General features: G+C 50.8%; 4 protein-coding genes across 4 annotated transcripts; 1 reads left to right on the top strand and 3 right to left on the bottom strand.

Annotated features, from left to right (window-relative positions):
* Nucleotides 1-1,794: 1,794 nt before the first annotated feature.
* EsH8_I_001416 (ATP-binding protein) lies at nt 1,795-3,976 on the bottom strand (the record flags this gene model as incomplete). Its single annotated transcript, XM_083268829.1, has 2 exons — nt 1,795-2,633; nt 2,689-3,976. The coding sequence occupies 2 exons, from the start codon at nt 3,974-3,976 to the stop codon at nt 1,795-1,797; spliced, it is 2,127 nt and encodes a 708-aa protein (XP_083119267.1).
* Nucleotides 3,977-5,258: 1,282 nt separating this feature from the next.
* Nucleotides 5,259-6,769, bottom strand: EsH8_I_001415 (acyltransferase family protein; the record flags this gene model as incomplete). Its single annotated transcript, XM_083268828.1, has 2 exons — nt 5,259-6,365; nt 6,422-6,769. 2 exons carry the CDS (start codon nt 6,767-6,769, stop codon nt 5,259-5,261), a joined length of 1,455 nt encoding a protein of 484 aa, XP_083119266.1.
* A 1,748-nt stretch (nt 6,770-8,517) lies between these two features.
* Nucleotides 8,518-9,671, bottom strand: EsH8_I_001414 (uncharacterized protein; the record flags this gene model as incomplete). The annotated part of the gene is made up of 2 exons (XM_083268827.1): nt 8,518-8,916; nt 9,027-9,671. 2 exons carry the CDS (start codon nt 9,669-9,671, stop codon nt 8,518-8,520), a joined length of 1,044 nt encoding a protein of 347 aa, XP_083119265.1.
* A 4,298-nt stretch (nt 9,672-13,969) lies between these two features.
* On the top strand, nt 13,970-16,747 carry EsH8_I_001413 (uncharacterized protein; the record flags this gene model as incomplete). Its single annotated transcript, XM_083268826.1, has 8 exons — nt 13,970-14,229; nt 14,311-14,627; nt 14,687-15,222; nt 15,276-15,400; nt 15,463-15,611; nt 15,663-15,874; nt 15,927-16,107; nt 16,167-16,747. 8 exons carry the CDS (start codon nt 13,970-13,972, stop codon nt 16,745-16,747), a joined length of 2,361 nt encoding a protein of 786 aa, XP_083119264.1.
* Nucleotides 16,748-16,833: the final 86 nt, after the last annotated feature.

Genomic DNA, 16,833 nt, shown 5'->3' with positions numbered 1-16,833 from the left:
GAATCGGTCCCTTTTCTAACTTTAGGGCAGATACGGGGACCGCGAAATTGGGACGAAAGGTGTCTTAGAACAATGCATTATACCCGTTGGTCTCAATAACATCCGACCCGTTTGCCGCCCAATCCCAAGTTCCGCAGAGTAGGCGCACAAGGAGAGGCGAGCAGCAGCGGCGTACAAACGGAGTTGCTCCAACACCGGTGCAACCCCGGGCCTTGGAAGTCCCATTCTTTTCGCTTCAAAAATCCCGGTTTCTCTGTGAGATGCAAACAAGGAAACGTGGTGGAACGAAAGTCGCAAGAGGCACGGAAACAAGGCAGAACCAGAAAAAAAAATCCCCGTCCTCGTTTGGACCCTTGCTGGTGGGAAGGTAACCCTTGCCTCCCGTTCCCCAGCACGGTGTACGCGCTGGTATCACTGCAAACAAGAAAAACATGTTATGAAACCATGTGGTGCTGACTCGGGTCCTGGTGTATCGGTTTCTGCAATAAGGCTCAATTTGGAATGGAAACCAGATTGTTTGCGAGACTTAACCTCTGCCTCGCGGAGTGCAAAACGCACTGTCGTCATATTCCGTTTCCTGGCAAACCTAACCGGCCGAGGATCTGATCTGAAGTCCGGCCATGAATCGTTAATAGAACCACAAGATTTGGCCGGGCCCGGGGGTCATTTACTTGCATGGAGCGATTCGGGCCCAGGGTCACCCTGATGAGTTTGTATAAAGAATCATGTCAGTCCGAACATTGGAAAGGTTATCCCCAGCGGCCCCCGCCTTCAGGGTCCTACACACCAGAACGGCAATCGCATCATTTCCCGCTTCGGACTAGAGATCATCCACTCTCTCCTCCTAATCCGACTCCCTGCTTCATAGCGCCAAGTCCCGTCCAACTCCAAGGCACACGATACCATTTTTGACACCTCCAGCGTGGCATAGCCGGTTCCTGCGAGGAGATAATTGTTGTAGGTAATATTCTCGCGAAAACCCCTGTCCGATATGACCTCTGGCACATCCATTAGGGCCAAGTTTCTCTGCTTATTCTTCTCCGCCGGCATAAATAATTTTCGGCGAGCCGACTCGGAGGCACAGCAACAACAGTCTTCCCTGTTTGTTGTGCCCGGTCAGCATGAGAGACCGTTCTCCCGTCCCCACAATTGTGCACGACATTCTCCATTCCCACATGATTAAGGCTGTGGTGCATTACACACGTGTAGGAAAGTGGAGCATGGGGTGAGTTTCCGGAAGACGAAAGGGGTCACGAAGGGGAGCACTTGGACATCCGCTTGCCGTTGTGGAGAGCTAGGAGGAAAGCGTGCAAAGTCTCATTTATGGCAGACCACGATGGGCACTGTTACCGCTCGTCTCTTGCAAGGTTAACACTGTCGTGGTTACGCAATCTTACAGTCTCTTTTACACTGTGGATGTTGTCATGCCCTGAACACTCAGAGAACGTTGGCGTCTCCTGCCATAAACGTGATCTCTTCACAACCCCTAGCTGGAAATGCGTTGACTGTTCCACGATCAATACATAAATAAATTGTAATAATACTTGCCCGGCCTTTCTCGGCTGTTTCTTGTTAGTGTCCTTTTTAGTTACGCCTTTTCCCCCGGACTAGAATAAGGTAGTCCGAATGCGAGGGCAGTGAGAGGGAAAGACAGGCACAGTGACAAAGAAAAACTTGTGTCTGGTATTTCTTGATAACTATTTAATTTGTGAGATTGAACTTCCCATTTTGATTCTAAGGTATATCAGTAAAAAGTATCTGAGAGCAATTTGTGACATATTATGTCGGTTCGCATCAATTGTAGAGTTCGTCATCATCGTCCGAGTGCCCTTGCTTGGTGGCATGGGGACTGGTAACCCGGATGCCATTCTCCAATCTTGACAGGTTCATCTCATAATTCTTGTGATCGCACCATTTGGACACCATCTTGACAGCAGTCTTAATCTCACGGCCATTTAGTTGCCACTGGCCCAGCTCCTTCAAGTCTTCGTCCGAAACCAGGCCCATTCCGCTGTCTGCTCCTTCAATAGTCTCATTCTGAGGCAGTCTGCCAAGGAACTTGCGCCAGATGAGCTCGCGCGCATCGGGAGACAATGACTTGAACAGCAGATGCAGACTCACTCGGCTGCGAAAGGCCGTGTCGATTGTGTTGTACAGGTTCGTCGTCAAGAAGATGATGCCGCGGAAGTATTCGAGCTCGCGCAGGAAGATGGAAACAAGCTCGTTGCGGGCAATGTCGTTGGGGTTCCGCTCAGCCATGAAGACGTCGGCCTCGTCGAGGAGAATTACGGCGTTCCACTCCGTGGCCATCTCGAAGACTCGCTTAATCTTCTCGCCCAGCGTGGAAGGATTGATACCCAGGTCCTCCGCCTGCAGGTAGAACAGCGGTCGGTGAGTCCTGTCCGCGACTGCCTCCGCAGTGAGCGTCTTTCCAGTACCTGGCGGGCCGCTGAGAAGAATGATGAGACCTTGGCCTTTGCCCACGATGACGTCCTCTACCGCGTTCTTGTTAGAAAGCCCATGGTTTTCGACGAATGACAAGACCAAGTCTTTTTGCTGCTCGTCGTACACCAAGTGATCGTAGGCTTTGTCATTCCAGACGATAGGCTCGATGTCTTCCACATAGAAACCCACTAAATTTGTCAGAAAATAATGACCTTTATGGTGATACGATAGTAAGTAACTTACTCCAAAGCTTGTTCTTCAAGGCGAATCCCTCAATCAATGGCGACATGAATACCAGATCATCCTCTCGGGCGAGCATCTCCTCTTTGTTTTTAAGCTGGTCCTTTTCACTGAGGTGCTTGTCGGGCTTGGTCTCCTCCACCTTGTCAGGCTTGGGCTCGTTAACCTCATCTTCCGGTAGATGCCTCCGAGTAACTCGATTTCTCCGCGTCTCCGGGTCGTCCGTTTCTCTCTTCCCTTGGGTCCGTTCGTACTTATTATATCCCACAACATCAATGAGAATTCTGCCCTCGACATTGTGTTTGTTCTTGTCAGCGGTGGCGATGCCGTTGTAAGTACAGTATTTCAGCCCTTGTAGATCGAGGACCCTCTTGCCTCTAGCGAGTGTTCGCTGGATGATCTCGTCTTTCTGGAGATGAAACTGCAAAGGGTAGTGAGCGAGCTCGCGGATCGGCTTGTTGCCGGAAAACTTTTGAATTTGAAGCTGATGGTCCACCCAGACGAAGCTCTCGCCGTTGAAGGCGAGGATCTTGCAGTTGATGTTGAGAAACACGCCAGCTTGAGTCCTTTCGTACGCTGTGTCCTCCACCTTGCACAGCATTTCAGTGTTGCGAGCACTGCTGTACACAATTGATCCTCTTGGGAAGTAGGTCCACGCCATTTTGAAGCTGATGAGCCCGCTGGCCTGCAGCCGACGCTTCTTCTCGCGCGTCTCGCCGAGCATGTCGTCCAAAGTGCGCACCAGGAGTTGCAGATAGCCCTTCAGCGACGAGTCCTCGGTCGTCTTGTATAGGTCCAAGACCTCGTCATAGCAGAAGAACAGCGGGCGAAACGGAGCCTCGAACGTTGCCGTGTCCGTGGGGTCGATATGGAAGTCTTCCTTCTTGAGGATGGGCTCCAGAGCGGCGACCAGGGTCGGGTTCTGGATGCTGATCTGATGATACGTCAAGGAGAACCGGCCGGCGATGACGGGCTTCTCGATGTCCTTGATTTTGTAGACCTTGATGGCGGGGCGATCCTGGTTCTCGGCGGCCTTCTTGCTCATTTGCTTTGGGGGGAAGTCGACCCAGTCGTAGATGCCATTGCAGCTGTTTTTGCCCTCGTACAGTGTCTTGACGGTCGCATCGACGCCGAATGTAGAGTTCTTTGCCGACTGTTTCTTTGGGTCATCGTCGGAAAGGCTGCCCTCAATGTCCTCTATAGATCTGTGGCTCTCCTTGGACGGCAGGATTTTGCAGCGCCATTTCCATGCCACGTCGTCCAAGGTCTCGCGAACGTCGCTCAGGTGCATGGTGGCGATTTGGAGATTAGTGACCGAAAAATTCAAGGACACCAAGGTTGATCTTGGTGAGAAAAGGGCGTTGGAACTTGAGAGATGCTGGGGTGGTGTGGTGAGATAAATAAGTTGATGCCTGCTGCATCCGTCCCGTCACAGTGGCAGCCAGATCTGAGGACATGCCCAAGGCGTCAAATGGCCACATTGGCCAAGTACCGGTATTCGGAACACGGTGGTTCGCGACCTGTGAGGCGGCTGAGGCCTACATTCTAGTGGCTGAGCCAGTCATGTAGTCTGTCCAGGACTATGGTCACTCAGCCCCGTATGCCGGTGAGTCAAAAGCGACCAAAGAGCAAGCCATGGCGGCCAGATGGCGTTAACAGAGTCGCTGCGAAACTTTTCAATTGGGGGCGTGTCCTGTTGAAATCTATGACTTGGATGAGACTTGGCTCGTGGGGAAATCTTGGACGGTCTTTCTTTTTCCAGTTTGAGCATTTCGTATTGTTGAGGAAAAGGTAGGCAGACAATCCGAACCATGTTGATGCATCAATCGGCGGCCTCACTTGTTACTGTTTCCCTTCTCTCCGCCTCTTACTTCTCACCCCTTCATCTCCTAGCCTCTAATGACCTCTATATTGATCTCCTCTCATCCTCGTCCGATCAACCTCTTTGCCTTGGTATATTATTTGCTACGAACGCCCTCCCGAGCAGAAATATCACTGTTGAGGACTGGCGTCGGGCAATTCCTATCGAAATCGATAACTCGAGGAAGGGAGAATGACGCAAAATCACTACCGGCAGAAAGCACAGACCATATCCCGGGCCATCCCCTGTCTGGGGTCCATTTCAGCCCTCGCTTAACGCCCATTGACCACTCACAGCCACCGGACCACTGGAAGCCCCCTGCTAGCAACATGGAAGCTGCCTGGCCGGCTGCCTTGTCCAGGCACTCCTTTCGTCTGCGTCTGAGTCCTACGAGTCTCTGTCCGGACATCCCCCATTCTGTCTGCCTTGAGCATCTTTGATCGTGCTAACCCATTGCTGCGACTATAAGCTCCTGTGGCTGAGGAGCGCCTCATTTTAGGCTAGCCAATCAAGGCTGAACAAAGAATTGACCTTGCACGACTCCCTACGAGGTCAATACCCATGCTCGACACCGAACGCCTCATGTGCTTACCTAAAATTAGTGATGTAGAGTAGAAGACCATGCTTCACAACTGCAGAGGCTTTTCATACAGGTCAACTCCGATATTGGAGCGAATATCTAGTGTATTCTCATGCGTCGAAGGTTGTTGGTCTATACACCAAACCTTTTGCTTAGCCAGTGTGAGAATCGCACCGACTTCTGGTCAACCAGCCTCCAATGTACGTCACCCAGCCAGATAGAGAGCACTAACATGATGACAAAAGTGACACTCCAGGCGACCGCCATGCTATACCCAGCCCCCAGCATTTTGTACTTGAGTCCCCAGGTGATAAAGCTTCTGCCAACGACCCAATGCACTAGGTATAGACCATAGCTAATCTCACCCAAGTACAGCACCCAACGCGAATTGAGACCGCGTTGCAGGATGGGTAGGTTTTCAAGAGCCGTGACCAACGCTATGGCCGAAATAGATGGAAAGAAGCGCGTAGGATCTATACCAGCAGTAGGTACCCATGTGAACCACGAATAGCCCGTGGCTGCATAGCCGTTGCCTTCCGTTGGCCAGCCGCCCAAGAAGAGGGCGACTACAAGCAACAGCCACGAAGCGACGCTGACGGCTTTACTTGCTGCCCATGTAAGAGACGGTAGCTTCTGCCGGGCATGCCGAACGTCGGCGAGAATCATGCCTGCAAGGAAGAGGCATGGCTGCCACATGCTGAGGTTGAGGAAAAAGATGAGAAGCCCCAGCACGCAGAGAATTCGCGTCAGAGCTGAAGCCCGCGCGAAGGCCATACAGCACATAAACACGAGTAGCGATCCTTGGTACTCGAGTGATAGCGTCCAGCCCTGAGGCATTATGGTAGCGGTAGTGCTCTGAGTGATGATGGTGATCAATGTGTGCCAGATGAATATTATTTGGGACCAGAATCCATTGGCTACGGGCTCGTGAGGTTGGCTGCTAGGGGGAGAGTAAAACCCTTTGTAGTGGATTAAAATGCTTGTGACGGCGAGGATGGGGACGATGGGCATGAATAGCCGGAATGGGCGGCGAAATATACTGGACGGGAGAGAGCCGATAGCATCAACACTCTGCCCAGCGTGTGACTTCTTTAGTGGGCTATACGTGAGCGCAAAGCCACTAATAACGAAGAAGATGGCGACCATATAGATTCCGCAATACGTGAGCCGAATGAACGGGAGCTGCATCATGTAGTTATCCTCGGCCGTTTCGCCCCAGCCGCGGTAGATGAACAAGAACTGTACAGAAAGTTGGTTAATTGACGAGTATACTTCAGTAACAATAGGTTACTCACATCATCTGTATTATGCCCGATGGTGACAATGAAAGATGCAATGCCGCGGAGACCGTTCAAATACGATGTTGCGTTGGCCGTGGGGATCGCCCCGTCCTCATCGATGTGTCCAAATGCGCGGGCAAGGAACGACGGCAATATGAACCACAACATTCGTTGGGCGGCATTTTTGGAGTTCCGGCTGGTGTCATAACTCCGTGTGCGCGGTGATGATGGCATCGCTTCATTTCCGTCAAGTGGGAGCTCCGCTGACCGATTCTCTTCGTCTTCAGTCAAGGCGATATATGATTGGCCAGACCAGACCCCAGAGAACCAGCCGCGAACGGTGCCCAGCGACTCCTTGTACATGATTCGAACCAGTACATTTGGGCCAACACTCTTTACCATATTGGATCGGGTGATCGAAGAACCTTAGGGCTAAAGGAACAAGATGGTTGGCAGAACGTCAAGGTGCTTTCGCCTGGGAGCTGATTGGACTCGAAAGCGGCTCTCCTGGCCTGCATAAACCGAAATGTCTCGAGAGAAGCATGAAAATTGCGACCTTTTTTTCTATTTCTTGAGTGAAAAGTGGCGGTCTTTTGGCAATGGCATGCCCGCGGGATGCCGATGTACTTGTAACCCGACAAAAAAAAAATAGACTTTGCTTTGAGACTGCCAACACCGTGAATCCAGACGTTTCAGGTAAGTCGTCCCCAAGAAACCTAATTGTTTTGTGACATCTTGTCTATGCAGTTCCTGTCATTCTATAACTAGTTTCCGGCGAGTTATAATGGACTAAAAATGGGGGAACTATGAAAAGGTAGGTCATCTCAGCCTGAATCCCGATTTGTGATTTTTTCAGTATGTCACTGAGTGCTTTCAGCCTTGTGCGGTGGGAGTGGTGGAAACATCGACGGTATCGGGGAACTTTGGGGGTTCACTCGGAAGGTTTATCGGGTCGGCCACTTTCGACTCTTGGAGTGGAGCCTAGGCGGAACGCAGGATGGTGGCCCAGTTGTGTCCGGTGCTGCGAAAGAGGAGCTGAAACGTCATCCAGGCCATAGTGGATATATATATAGCCTTGAGCGTGATCATACAGCTAACCCAGATAGGGAGAATAGCGAAGCCATGGCGGTGACTTCTTTACCTATAGTTATCATTGGCATATATAATTTTTAAAATACATTTGCGTTATCTCAAAAATACGATGCGTAAATGCCGTAACGAGTTAGCTAGCCACGCCAGTTAGGCTGGAGCCTCATTTGGTAGATATACCGCGTGAGACTGAAGTACATGTTTTTGTATCGTGTACCTCCCCGACGCTGGGGACGATATTTACTTTAGCATCAAGACTTCCGAGAAATTCTAGGGTATCAATGTCGAAGAGCCCTCCGAATGGTTGTCTTGAAGATGGACCTTGCAGGCACCACGGGAGATGGACTTCTAAAATATCCTGTCGTTCCTCCTCCTTTTAGTGTTTCCCTCCCCCGCGCCCCAATGTCTCTACCAGCAGCGAGCAAGACTTCTTCGATGGTGGTAAGCTCGGCTTCGTTTTCGGAAGCAATGGGTCACGACCGTGCCCAAGCACAACAACATCGAAGCTCTGTCCCTCAAAGTTGTCCGCCACCCAGAGGAGGGAGTTTTTCCAAGCAAACCCAATTGTAAAACGATGCAACCGCACCATCAGCTAGCTCAAAGCACTTATATAAACGTGATAAATATTGAAGCTTAAACTCACATTATGATTTAGTTCAAGACATGGAGGGTTTTAACTCTTGTGGAATTAGATGATATGTGGATGAACGGCACAGAATTTATATTACAGACCTAAACTGGCCGGGACAGAGTGATTGATCTCATGTTTGAAGCGCTGGTTTTTGAAGGCTTGATGAAGCCTATGAAACCCCACGAGTTGATTTTCTAACACTAACATATAACACCTACAGCAAACAATGCCTAGACCAAGGTGGTGTTACCGCTGTCTTGCCACCAAATTACTATCTAAATATGACTAGGAAGTATAGAAATACAGGCAGAGGTGCACCAGAAGTGTACATGGTGGATAGTGTACTAACAGCAGGACGAACACAGCCAACTACTACCAGGTCCCCTTTACTCTAAGGGGGGCCACCGGGGATAGGGGTGGTGTCCAACCAGCGGTCTCCCATCCAGCGGACGTACTGTCGACCGTAAACACAGTAGTAGTAGCCACCGCGGTTATCTCTGTTAGGGGACCACATAACATAGTTGCCACCGTTATCTTGGGCTCCAGCACATGTGATAACCCTGTTTCTGACGGTGTAGGCCGTCTGAGCCTGTTTCCTCCAGACAGCGAAGTAGTCGTTTGCGTTACCGGGGCAGGCGTAGTTGTTGCCAGTCTCTATCGATGCCTCGACGGCGAAGCCAGCATTGAGCCATTGCCAGGCCGTTGCGGAGGCTGACCAGCTAATGCTGAAAGAGCGACTCGCGAATCTAGCAATTTCGCAGCCATCTCGATCTCCACACTGCATAGGCTCCTGTTCCGGGGCATTAGCTTGATTTATTGCAAGAGGAACTCCACAGCAGAAGGCGAGTATCTGGGGAGGCAGTGGAGGGAGAACAAATATAAAGGGAAAGGCAATCTTACACTAAGCTGGATGTTGAGTGGGTTTTGGTGAGGGTTACCATCGCCAATACGGTAGGTTCCCTTGCTCGTGACGCCGCAGATCTGACGTTCAGAGAGTGTCGAGTTGTCTGAAATTTCGTTGGCCTCCTCAAGGGGCTGTTCGACGGGAAGAAACTCTGGCTTTCTGTGAAAGCCATCCAGCACGGCTTCGAGACCCAGTCCCTCCTCGGCGTTTGCAGATCTCTTGGACATACACTCAGGGAAGTTCCGGCGGTCGAGAGGAGTCAAATCGAGGGCAGCTGGAACAGCCAATTCGCAGTTCACTACAGTCTCCAAGTCGTTGTGAATACGGCCACAGACGATACCTCCAGAGACCTTAGGATCATCAAGAACCCTGTATTCCTTCTCGCCGACCGTGATGTTTCCAGATCCATTCTGGTCAACGGCAAACGCGATCGAGGAAGTGCCCAAGACCAGGCTGGTCGAACACGAGTGGCCAATCACTTTGCTGCGATCATTGTTGTAGGCTGCAATTGAAGGCTGAGCATTGTCGCCCTTGAGGAAATTCAGCGTGACCTGAACGTTTTGGGCAGCGGCAGCCGAGTTGAGAGGCGAGGCAATGACACCAGCGGATGCCCCGAGGGCCAAAAGAGCGTTGTATCTCATAACGGGAAACAGAAGAAGGTGCAGGAGGAGTCAGGAGAGTAGGTGAGTGATGGCTGCCTGTCTTTCGAGCTCAAAGCCTTTAAGAAGCTGGTTATGCTCGCCCTATTTATATGGTAGCTGGTCAGCCGTGATGCCTTTTCTCATCTTCCAGCCTTCTAGGTATTTCTCGAGGTAACAAGGATAACGATCCTGCGTTTCTTCATCTTCGTGAGCCAACTGGGGACCACTTTACGCACTACAGTTGTTCGTACCTTGCCGGAGAACTACGCTGTACACGGCCATCTCGTATAGTATGCTTGTATAAGTAAGCACTTCTTACCCCTACGATCCATAGGAGACTGCACATATTGTGGGGGCCAAGGCTTTTTCTGTTGAAACCTCCACGCCGTCTGAATTGTGCTGTCTCGTCAGAGTGCATATACAATGGATATTCAAGCATAAGTGTATCTGAATATGCAAGCGTGTGTGATAGAATCCATCTCAACAACCTTTGCTTGAAACGCAGACTGAGGCAATGGCTCTCTCTTGGTTGATACCAATTCCCCAATTTCCGATGGCTTGGGAATTAGACCGATACATGATCCATTAAAACGATTTTCCAATATACACCGCAGAGAATGCTTTCACTGTGTCAGCTATGCATATATTCTTGCTTGTGTCCATCATAGTCGCTTCTCAGTGACCAAGTTCGAATGGAGTCCGAATAGAGTCCAAACCCCCTCTAATGAAGCTTATCTCTAATCTTGCTGCCTATGTACCCTATGTACAAGATGGAGTGCCAAGGGTACCAATCGCCAAATCTAGTAGTCCGGGCCTACTTTTACGTGTTGGATCAGGACAGCAGAAAAAACCTCCAACGAGTCTTGGCTCTAATTTGCTGCCTGGAAAATGGAGTGCCAAGCAGATGAATCTTACATTGACCCGCTAGAACTCGGACTATGTTATGGGACCTGAAAACATTTCAGCCGAATCTAGCAGTCTGGGGCAATCACTGAGGGGATTCAAACAATCTTATTGGATCACCAATCCCAGTCCCCTGTTACAAGGTTCTTACCGCTTCAATCGGACTGTAGCCGACGCTAGGGTCCTAGGGTAGATAAAGATGCCTTGCCGCTGGGCTTATCCAGACGACAAAGGCACTTTGATGCCCTTTCAACTGTTTCCCCTCACAACTATTCTCTCCTCACACGCCTAGGTCAGCTCCCTCTGTCAGCATCCTATGTACCTTTTCTTACGTTCAACTTCAGTGCGCTAGATCAAGATGTCCACTACCGCCAGCTGCCCAGACTCTTCTACACTACCTGACTTCGTGAACCTGCGGGGGATACCAAGCAATATTAGCACCGGCTTTATACCCATCGGCCGCAATGGGTCGCATGAGGCGATGAGGATATGCTGTTCGCCCCATGCCGTCAATATCGCCGACGACTGTTACTACTGGTGTGAATTGCCGGACGGCAGCGATGGCTTCGCCTCGTGTCTCTTACGGCGCGGGATGGGAAGGGGAATCGTTGGGTATCATTCGAGTGGCTCCACCAGCTTAACCATTGGGCGGAGTCTGGCGGGACTTATGGTGTGGGTATTATTTGTTACGAGTGCGCTGCACTTGTAGGTTGGTCTTGGCAGAGTGTTGGAAGGGCGAAAGAATGTAGCCTTGTGCTCGTGTGTGCAGGAGAATTGTTAGGCCACAGTACAGCAGCAAGCGATTCAAGGAATGGGGTCAGATTGACTAAGGAAGGAGTGATGTTTGGAAAGACCAGATCCATTTATCACATTAAAAGGTTCCATAGACCGAATGGACTCCCCTCTAATGCAGTGTGGGTTAAATCATGGGCCGGATGCTTGGCCCGCTTATTCAAAGTCCGAGGATGTGCTCCCACTGTCAGAATCCCTCGTTACGCGACATTAAAATGGGCGGCAAGGGCGTGCACCACATTTGACTTTGTTAAGACCGTTGTGTTGCAGGGGTGGCTGACGAGAACCAGTCTCGGGCTTACACCCAGGCAATATACTCTACATGGGAAAATCTTACACTGTCGTACTGAAAATGGATTTCCTTTCCCGACTCATGTTCAGCAATTGGGCCTGAGACCACCTGGCACACAGACCACAGATGTATCTTGGATAGCGTCAGGCATACCGGTCAACCAAAGTCCCAATGTGAGCGCTCTCCGGTGGTCGGAGACATTATGAATGCTCAAGTAGTATCTGACGGAGAGTTGCACAATACGCGCACAATTATCCACCTAAGCATGACAAGTAATTTGAAAATCGTAATCCAGAGACTTGAGAATGACAGACCTGGAAGACAGCTATGGAGAAATGGAGAAGCGTCTTTGTCAATCTTGGAGATGCGTCTAAAGAGCCTGAAACAACAAAAACAGACCGTAAAGCTAATAGAGTTGAAAGAGCTAAATCCAGCAGAACTCCGTTCAGAAATGAAGCAGAAAGCCGACTGAAAGGAGATGGCAGATTTGCAGCACAGGTAGAGACTGGGTGTCCATAATGTTATCGAAACATACAGTACATTGTGGGCTTGTTTGAGTACAACGCCCTGATTGTCATGAAAAATGAAGTATATGGGCATTCGATGACCCTGCTTAGCAGTTAAAAGGTTATCTTTTTCTTACCCATATGTCACGTGGAGAGTATGCTGTGGAAGCTTCAATTGAGGGCCTTGCATAGAACGGCCTTCCCTGGTGAATCGCGTCGAGTAGACTGCGTCCAATGCCAAATGTTAGACACTTTAATTCTCAGTGGCAATGGAATTAACATCGTAAGCGAAGACATACTCAATTGAGGCCTCCACTTCTTTGTCATATTGAAGACTCCATCATAGCAATGAGTTTCTTATTTTACGAAAAGCATATCCCAAACATAATTTCCAAGGGGCATTTGCACTTCTCACAGATGCAGGACTAAGTGTAGCGCAAGTAAGGTTGCCACTAAACTCAAGAGTCTCCTTGCCGAGCGTAAAGAACGACCGACGTCGCAGCTGACCAAATCGCGTGACTCCAGATCATGAAGGCCCAGTCGGTATATGCCTTACGCCACAAAAAGCACAGGCAGGAATCTGGCAACAACGTTTGAACCGTTCCGTAGCATATTTGGTCAATGGGAGACCTTCAACTTTGCCTATTCATTCTGGGTCCCAAAACCACCAATCATCCGGCTACAAAGTAATTTGACTGACGTTATATATTCTGAAACATGTTGTTCACGATGTAGCCTATCATACCATAATTTGATTGTTCAGATAAGCTCGTGGAGCAGGCAAACTTCCTTCGCGGCTTCTCACTTGCTGATTCTGTCTGATGCAAGCACGTAATCAATCTTTCCGTAATCCTACCGATGTGTGACCTGCCTAAATATCACATAATTTTGCTAGGTTGCGAAGCCATTATCAGCCGGTTTAACGTCTATGCCAATCTTGCCCATATCATCGGCAGCTTCGTAGGTGCCACTGTTGATATCCAGCCTCCTTAGATCCTCCAGGCACTGTTTGAGGTTCCAAATTGACTAAGGTGTTGGATAGTCACGACCAACAGTATCTATTAATTGCCAATTCGGAAGAGTAGCATTGCCCCATCGGTTCGATACCATATCAGAGACAACTTAGTCTTCCACATCCATCAATAAAATAAGATTATTGGCTTTAGAACGTATTTCAAATACAGAATCTACGGTTATTTCAATATACTGACGTTTTCATTTTTTCCATGGTCTTCAGATTTTCGAAACAAAAACTTAATCAAGTCTCAGTTGCGATTTAATAATATAAGGATGGCCAAATAATGATGCAGGACCGAAGAATAGCCTCGTCGTTAAGGTAAAGCTCCTTGGTCTCCAACAAAAGCCCATTAAACTTTTATGCCAGGACGCATCTTGCGATTGCCACGTTTGGGAAAATCGATAAGGTTATGCTTCAACGGCTGGCCGGGTTCTCACAGCTATTTGGCCGTTGAAATGCCAGCAATTAGATGCCAAGTGCATGGATCTGCAGCGGCTGATGTTAGTGGGTAACCTGGCCGCTAGCATTCCCCAGCGGAGTAGCTGCTTACCCAGAACTGTGATCCGCTAACGGATGGGTGTTAGCGCCCCCTCCTCCCCACACTGTAGCGAGTAATGAGCCTCCTTCACGTTGCCCCCGACCTCTTCCCAACAACTGTCCCACGGATGCGTCTCCCTTTCCGACCCCCAAACCTAGCATCAACCACCAGGTCCGCTTCCCCAGATCTTCGACTTGCGAATTGATATCTTGGCAACACCAAGGGGTCCTTTCGCTCCGGGCAACCAGCATGGACGTCGATTCGGAACCTGATCGTAGTGGTGACACCCGCAAAGCAACAAGCCCGCCTCCCGGCGCTCCGGAGCCCGCAGCGACCAGACGCTTCCGTTCGGCTTCTCAAGCCGAGGCCGCCCGCACCTCCAACGCCTGCCAGATTTGCCGCGACAAGAAGGTGAAATGTTCGGGCCAGCGGCCTTGCAAGTACTGCTCCAAGCGGGGGCTGAAATGCGTCTTTTCCGCCTCCGAAAAGAGGAAGCTGTACTCCATCTCGTACGTCGTCCCCCCCCAGAGCTCATGTAGAGCCCCGCGCGCGTGCCGGATGATGGCTGAGAAATGCTCTGTATGACGTAGACAAATACGTGAACTTGAGGACAAAGTAGCCTTCTATGAACGCCGGGTCCGTGAGAAGTCGGCTTCAGCCGCGGCATCTTCGCCAGGACCGATATCGCTCCTGGGTCGCGGGCCCGACTTGGGTGCACAAGCTGCTCAAAATGACACGGAAACGACGCAAGATACCACCAACCTCGGTGGTAGCTCTATTACCCCCGTCAGTCTTGGCCACCCTCCGACGATCATGTCTCAGCCATGCTTATCTCCCTCTCTCGAGAGGGTAAGAACCGGCGAGCCGGTGCCCGCGTCCACAACTTCGCCTGCGCGTGCCGTCAGGGGTGAGTGGGCCTTATGTATCCTTTCCAAAACGCATACGTCGGATGCTAACTCCGGCCAGCGATCGCACCCGAATCGGCCCTGTCTTCGAGCGAGACCTTCGGGTCTGAGATCAAGACTCTGCTCGTGTCCCGCTCAAATCCAGGATCCGCCGCCAGCCCATCCGTGAGTTCCGTAACCCCACTGCCTCACATTGACAGACGCGGTTTGGAGGCTATCGGCCCGTGGCCGACGGAGGAGGAGGTTCATGCAATGCTCGACGTGGTCATACTCAACGTCGGGATCTCGCAGCAGCTCTTCGACGTCCGTGCGTTCTCGGACAATCTTTCCGTCCTGTATCACGAGGCCAGCACTGATGTTCGGCTCCCCGAGATCTGGATCGTGGAGGCGCTGCTCATCTTCGCCGTCGGCCGATTGCTTCAGGGAAGGGCGGACGAGAATGGCGATCTCCCAGGCACGACCTACTTCCGAGAGGCCGTCAAGCGAACACCCTTGCTGAGTGACTTGCGCAAGCACGGCATCATTGGTGTCGAGGTGATGGCATTGACAGCCTTGTATCTGCAAATAGTGGACCGGAAAGATGATGCTTATCTACATGTGAGTCAGATCTTCATTGACTTTAGGCGCGATTGACTGACTATTGTTTTCAGTCTAATACCGCCTTGAGATTGGCCATCAGCCACGGTATGCACCGTGCAAATAGCCACCAGAATCTCCGGCGACCGGAAAACGTCCATCGTAACAGGCTCTGGTGGTCTATATACATGCAGGAGAGGTAAAACAGAAACCTTAAACGGCTTTTGTGTTTGATAGAGTGTTCGACTGACAGCTTGACAGGAGGCTCTGTGCAGCCGGTGGATATCCCATGTCTATCGAAGATTATGCCATCACCACGAAACCACCTTATGAGGTCCTTGGATTTCCGCCTGCCACGGCCTTAGGTGTTAACGTTCAAGCTGCGAGAATCACCGGCAAAATAACTACTAGTATGTTACTATATGCCGTCCAGGCCTAGCTGGGATCTAACTGAATGTCAGCAATCTACTCCCACAAGGACGACCTAGAGGCCACATTCATCAACAATGTACAAGACATTTTACACTCGCTTTACGAAGTAGAGAAGAAAATGCCACCCGAGTACTCGATGGAGATAAAACCGTCTGGCCTCAGCGTGGCCGGACGCCCCTTTATGGACGCCCCAACCTCCACGTCGAGGACCAGCTCGAGCTTGTACATGTCCGTCTACTCGGTACGGTGTTCTTATCATTTTTAGCTCCGGGCGTTTGTACTAACACCCCCAGGCCGTAATTCACACTGTCCGTCCCATTATGCTGTATATGGCCCGCAACAGCCGCGACCCAGACCGTGAAGGGTCTCGCGGCGATGTAAGCCCCGCATTGGTCCGGCTTGCCGAGATATGCGTCGAAGCCGCAAGCAAGAGTCTCGTCATTCTGCAAGAACTCCGTAAAAAGGAGATAATCGGTGCGTCTAATGACCTCAATTCGCGTGTGTGACTTTGCTGATTTGTCCCGGCTAAACAGCCAAGAACGCCTTCTTGGATCTCGATGCAACTTTTTCTGTTGGGTTCATTTTTGTCCTTGTCGAGGCCATCAACCCGGGAAAGGGCCTCGGATTCAAAGGCATCGAAGGGTCCAGGGCCATCCTCAGGTATCTCGTGACCTTAGGGAACAGAGCAGCCGCTAGTCGGCTCGCCGAGCTTGACCAGATGTGTACGCACCTGGCCCTGCCGGTACACCAGGCGAGTGGTCAAACTCCACAAGAGTCATTCATGGATCTCTTGACGCAGACCTTCTCCTTCTCTAGCGGCTATGGAAACCTCGATCAAGGGACCGACCGGACTTTGACTAGTGTTGAACATGCTGGCTCCAGCATTGACAGGGCAAGTAGCCGGCAGGGAGATGATGCCGGAGCGGCTGAAGCTTGCGACGATATTGGTCAGCATGACTTTGGCTTCAGCGGCGCCGACTTGGCCAGCATACCTCTCGAAGGCGAAAACAGCCTTTACTGGGTCTACCACACCCCGGGGTTCATGTTCACTGGCGTTGAGCAAACTGACTGGGAGTCCCTGGAGAATCAGATCCCGTGGGGTAGTCAACCTTGAGCGCCGTTCTGTTGACTTTCATATCGGAATTCATAGCCCCACGAGGGAAATACTCGATGCCGATGTTATAGGACGAAAGGAATACA

Source organism: Colletotrichum jinshuiense, chromosome 1, assembly GCF_051148585.1.
Source record: "Colletotrichum jinshuiense chromosome 1, complete sequence".
Taxonomy (NCBI): Eukaryota; Fungi; Ascomycota; class Sordariomycetes; order Glomerellales; family Glomerellaceae; genus Colletotrichum; species Colletotrichum jinshuiense.
Note: the sequence above shows the minus strand (reverse complement) of the source record. Positions and strands in the feature narration are given on the sequence as shown.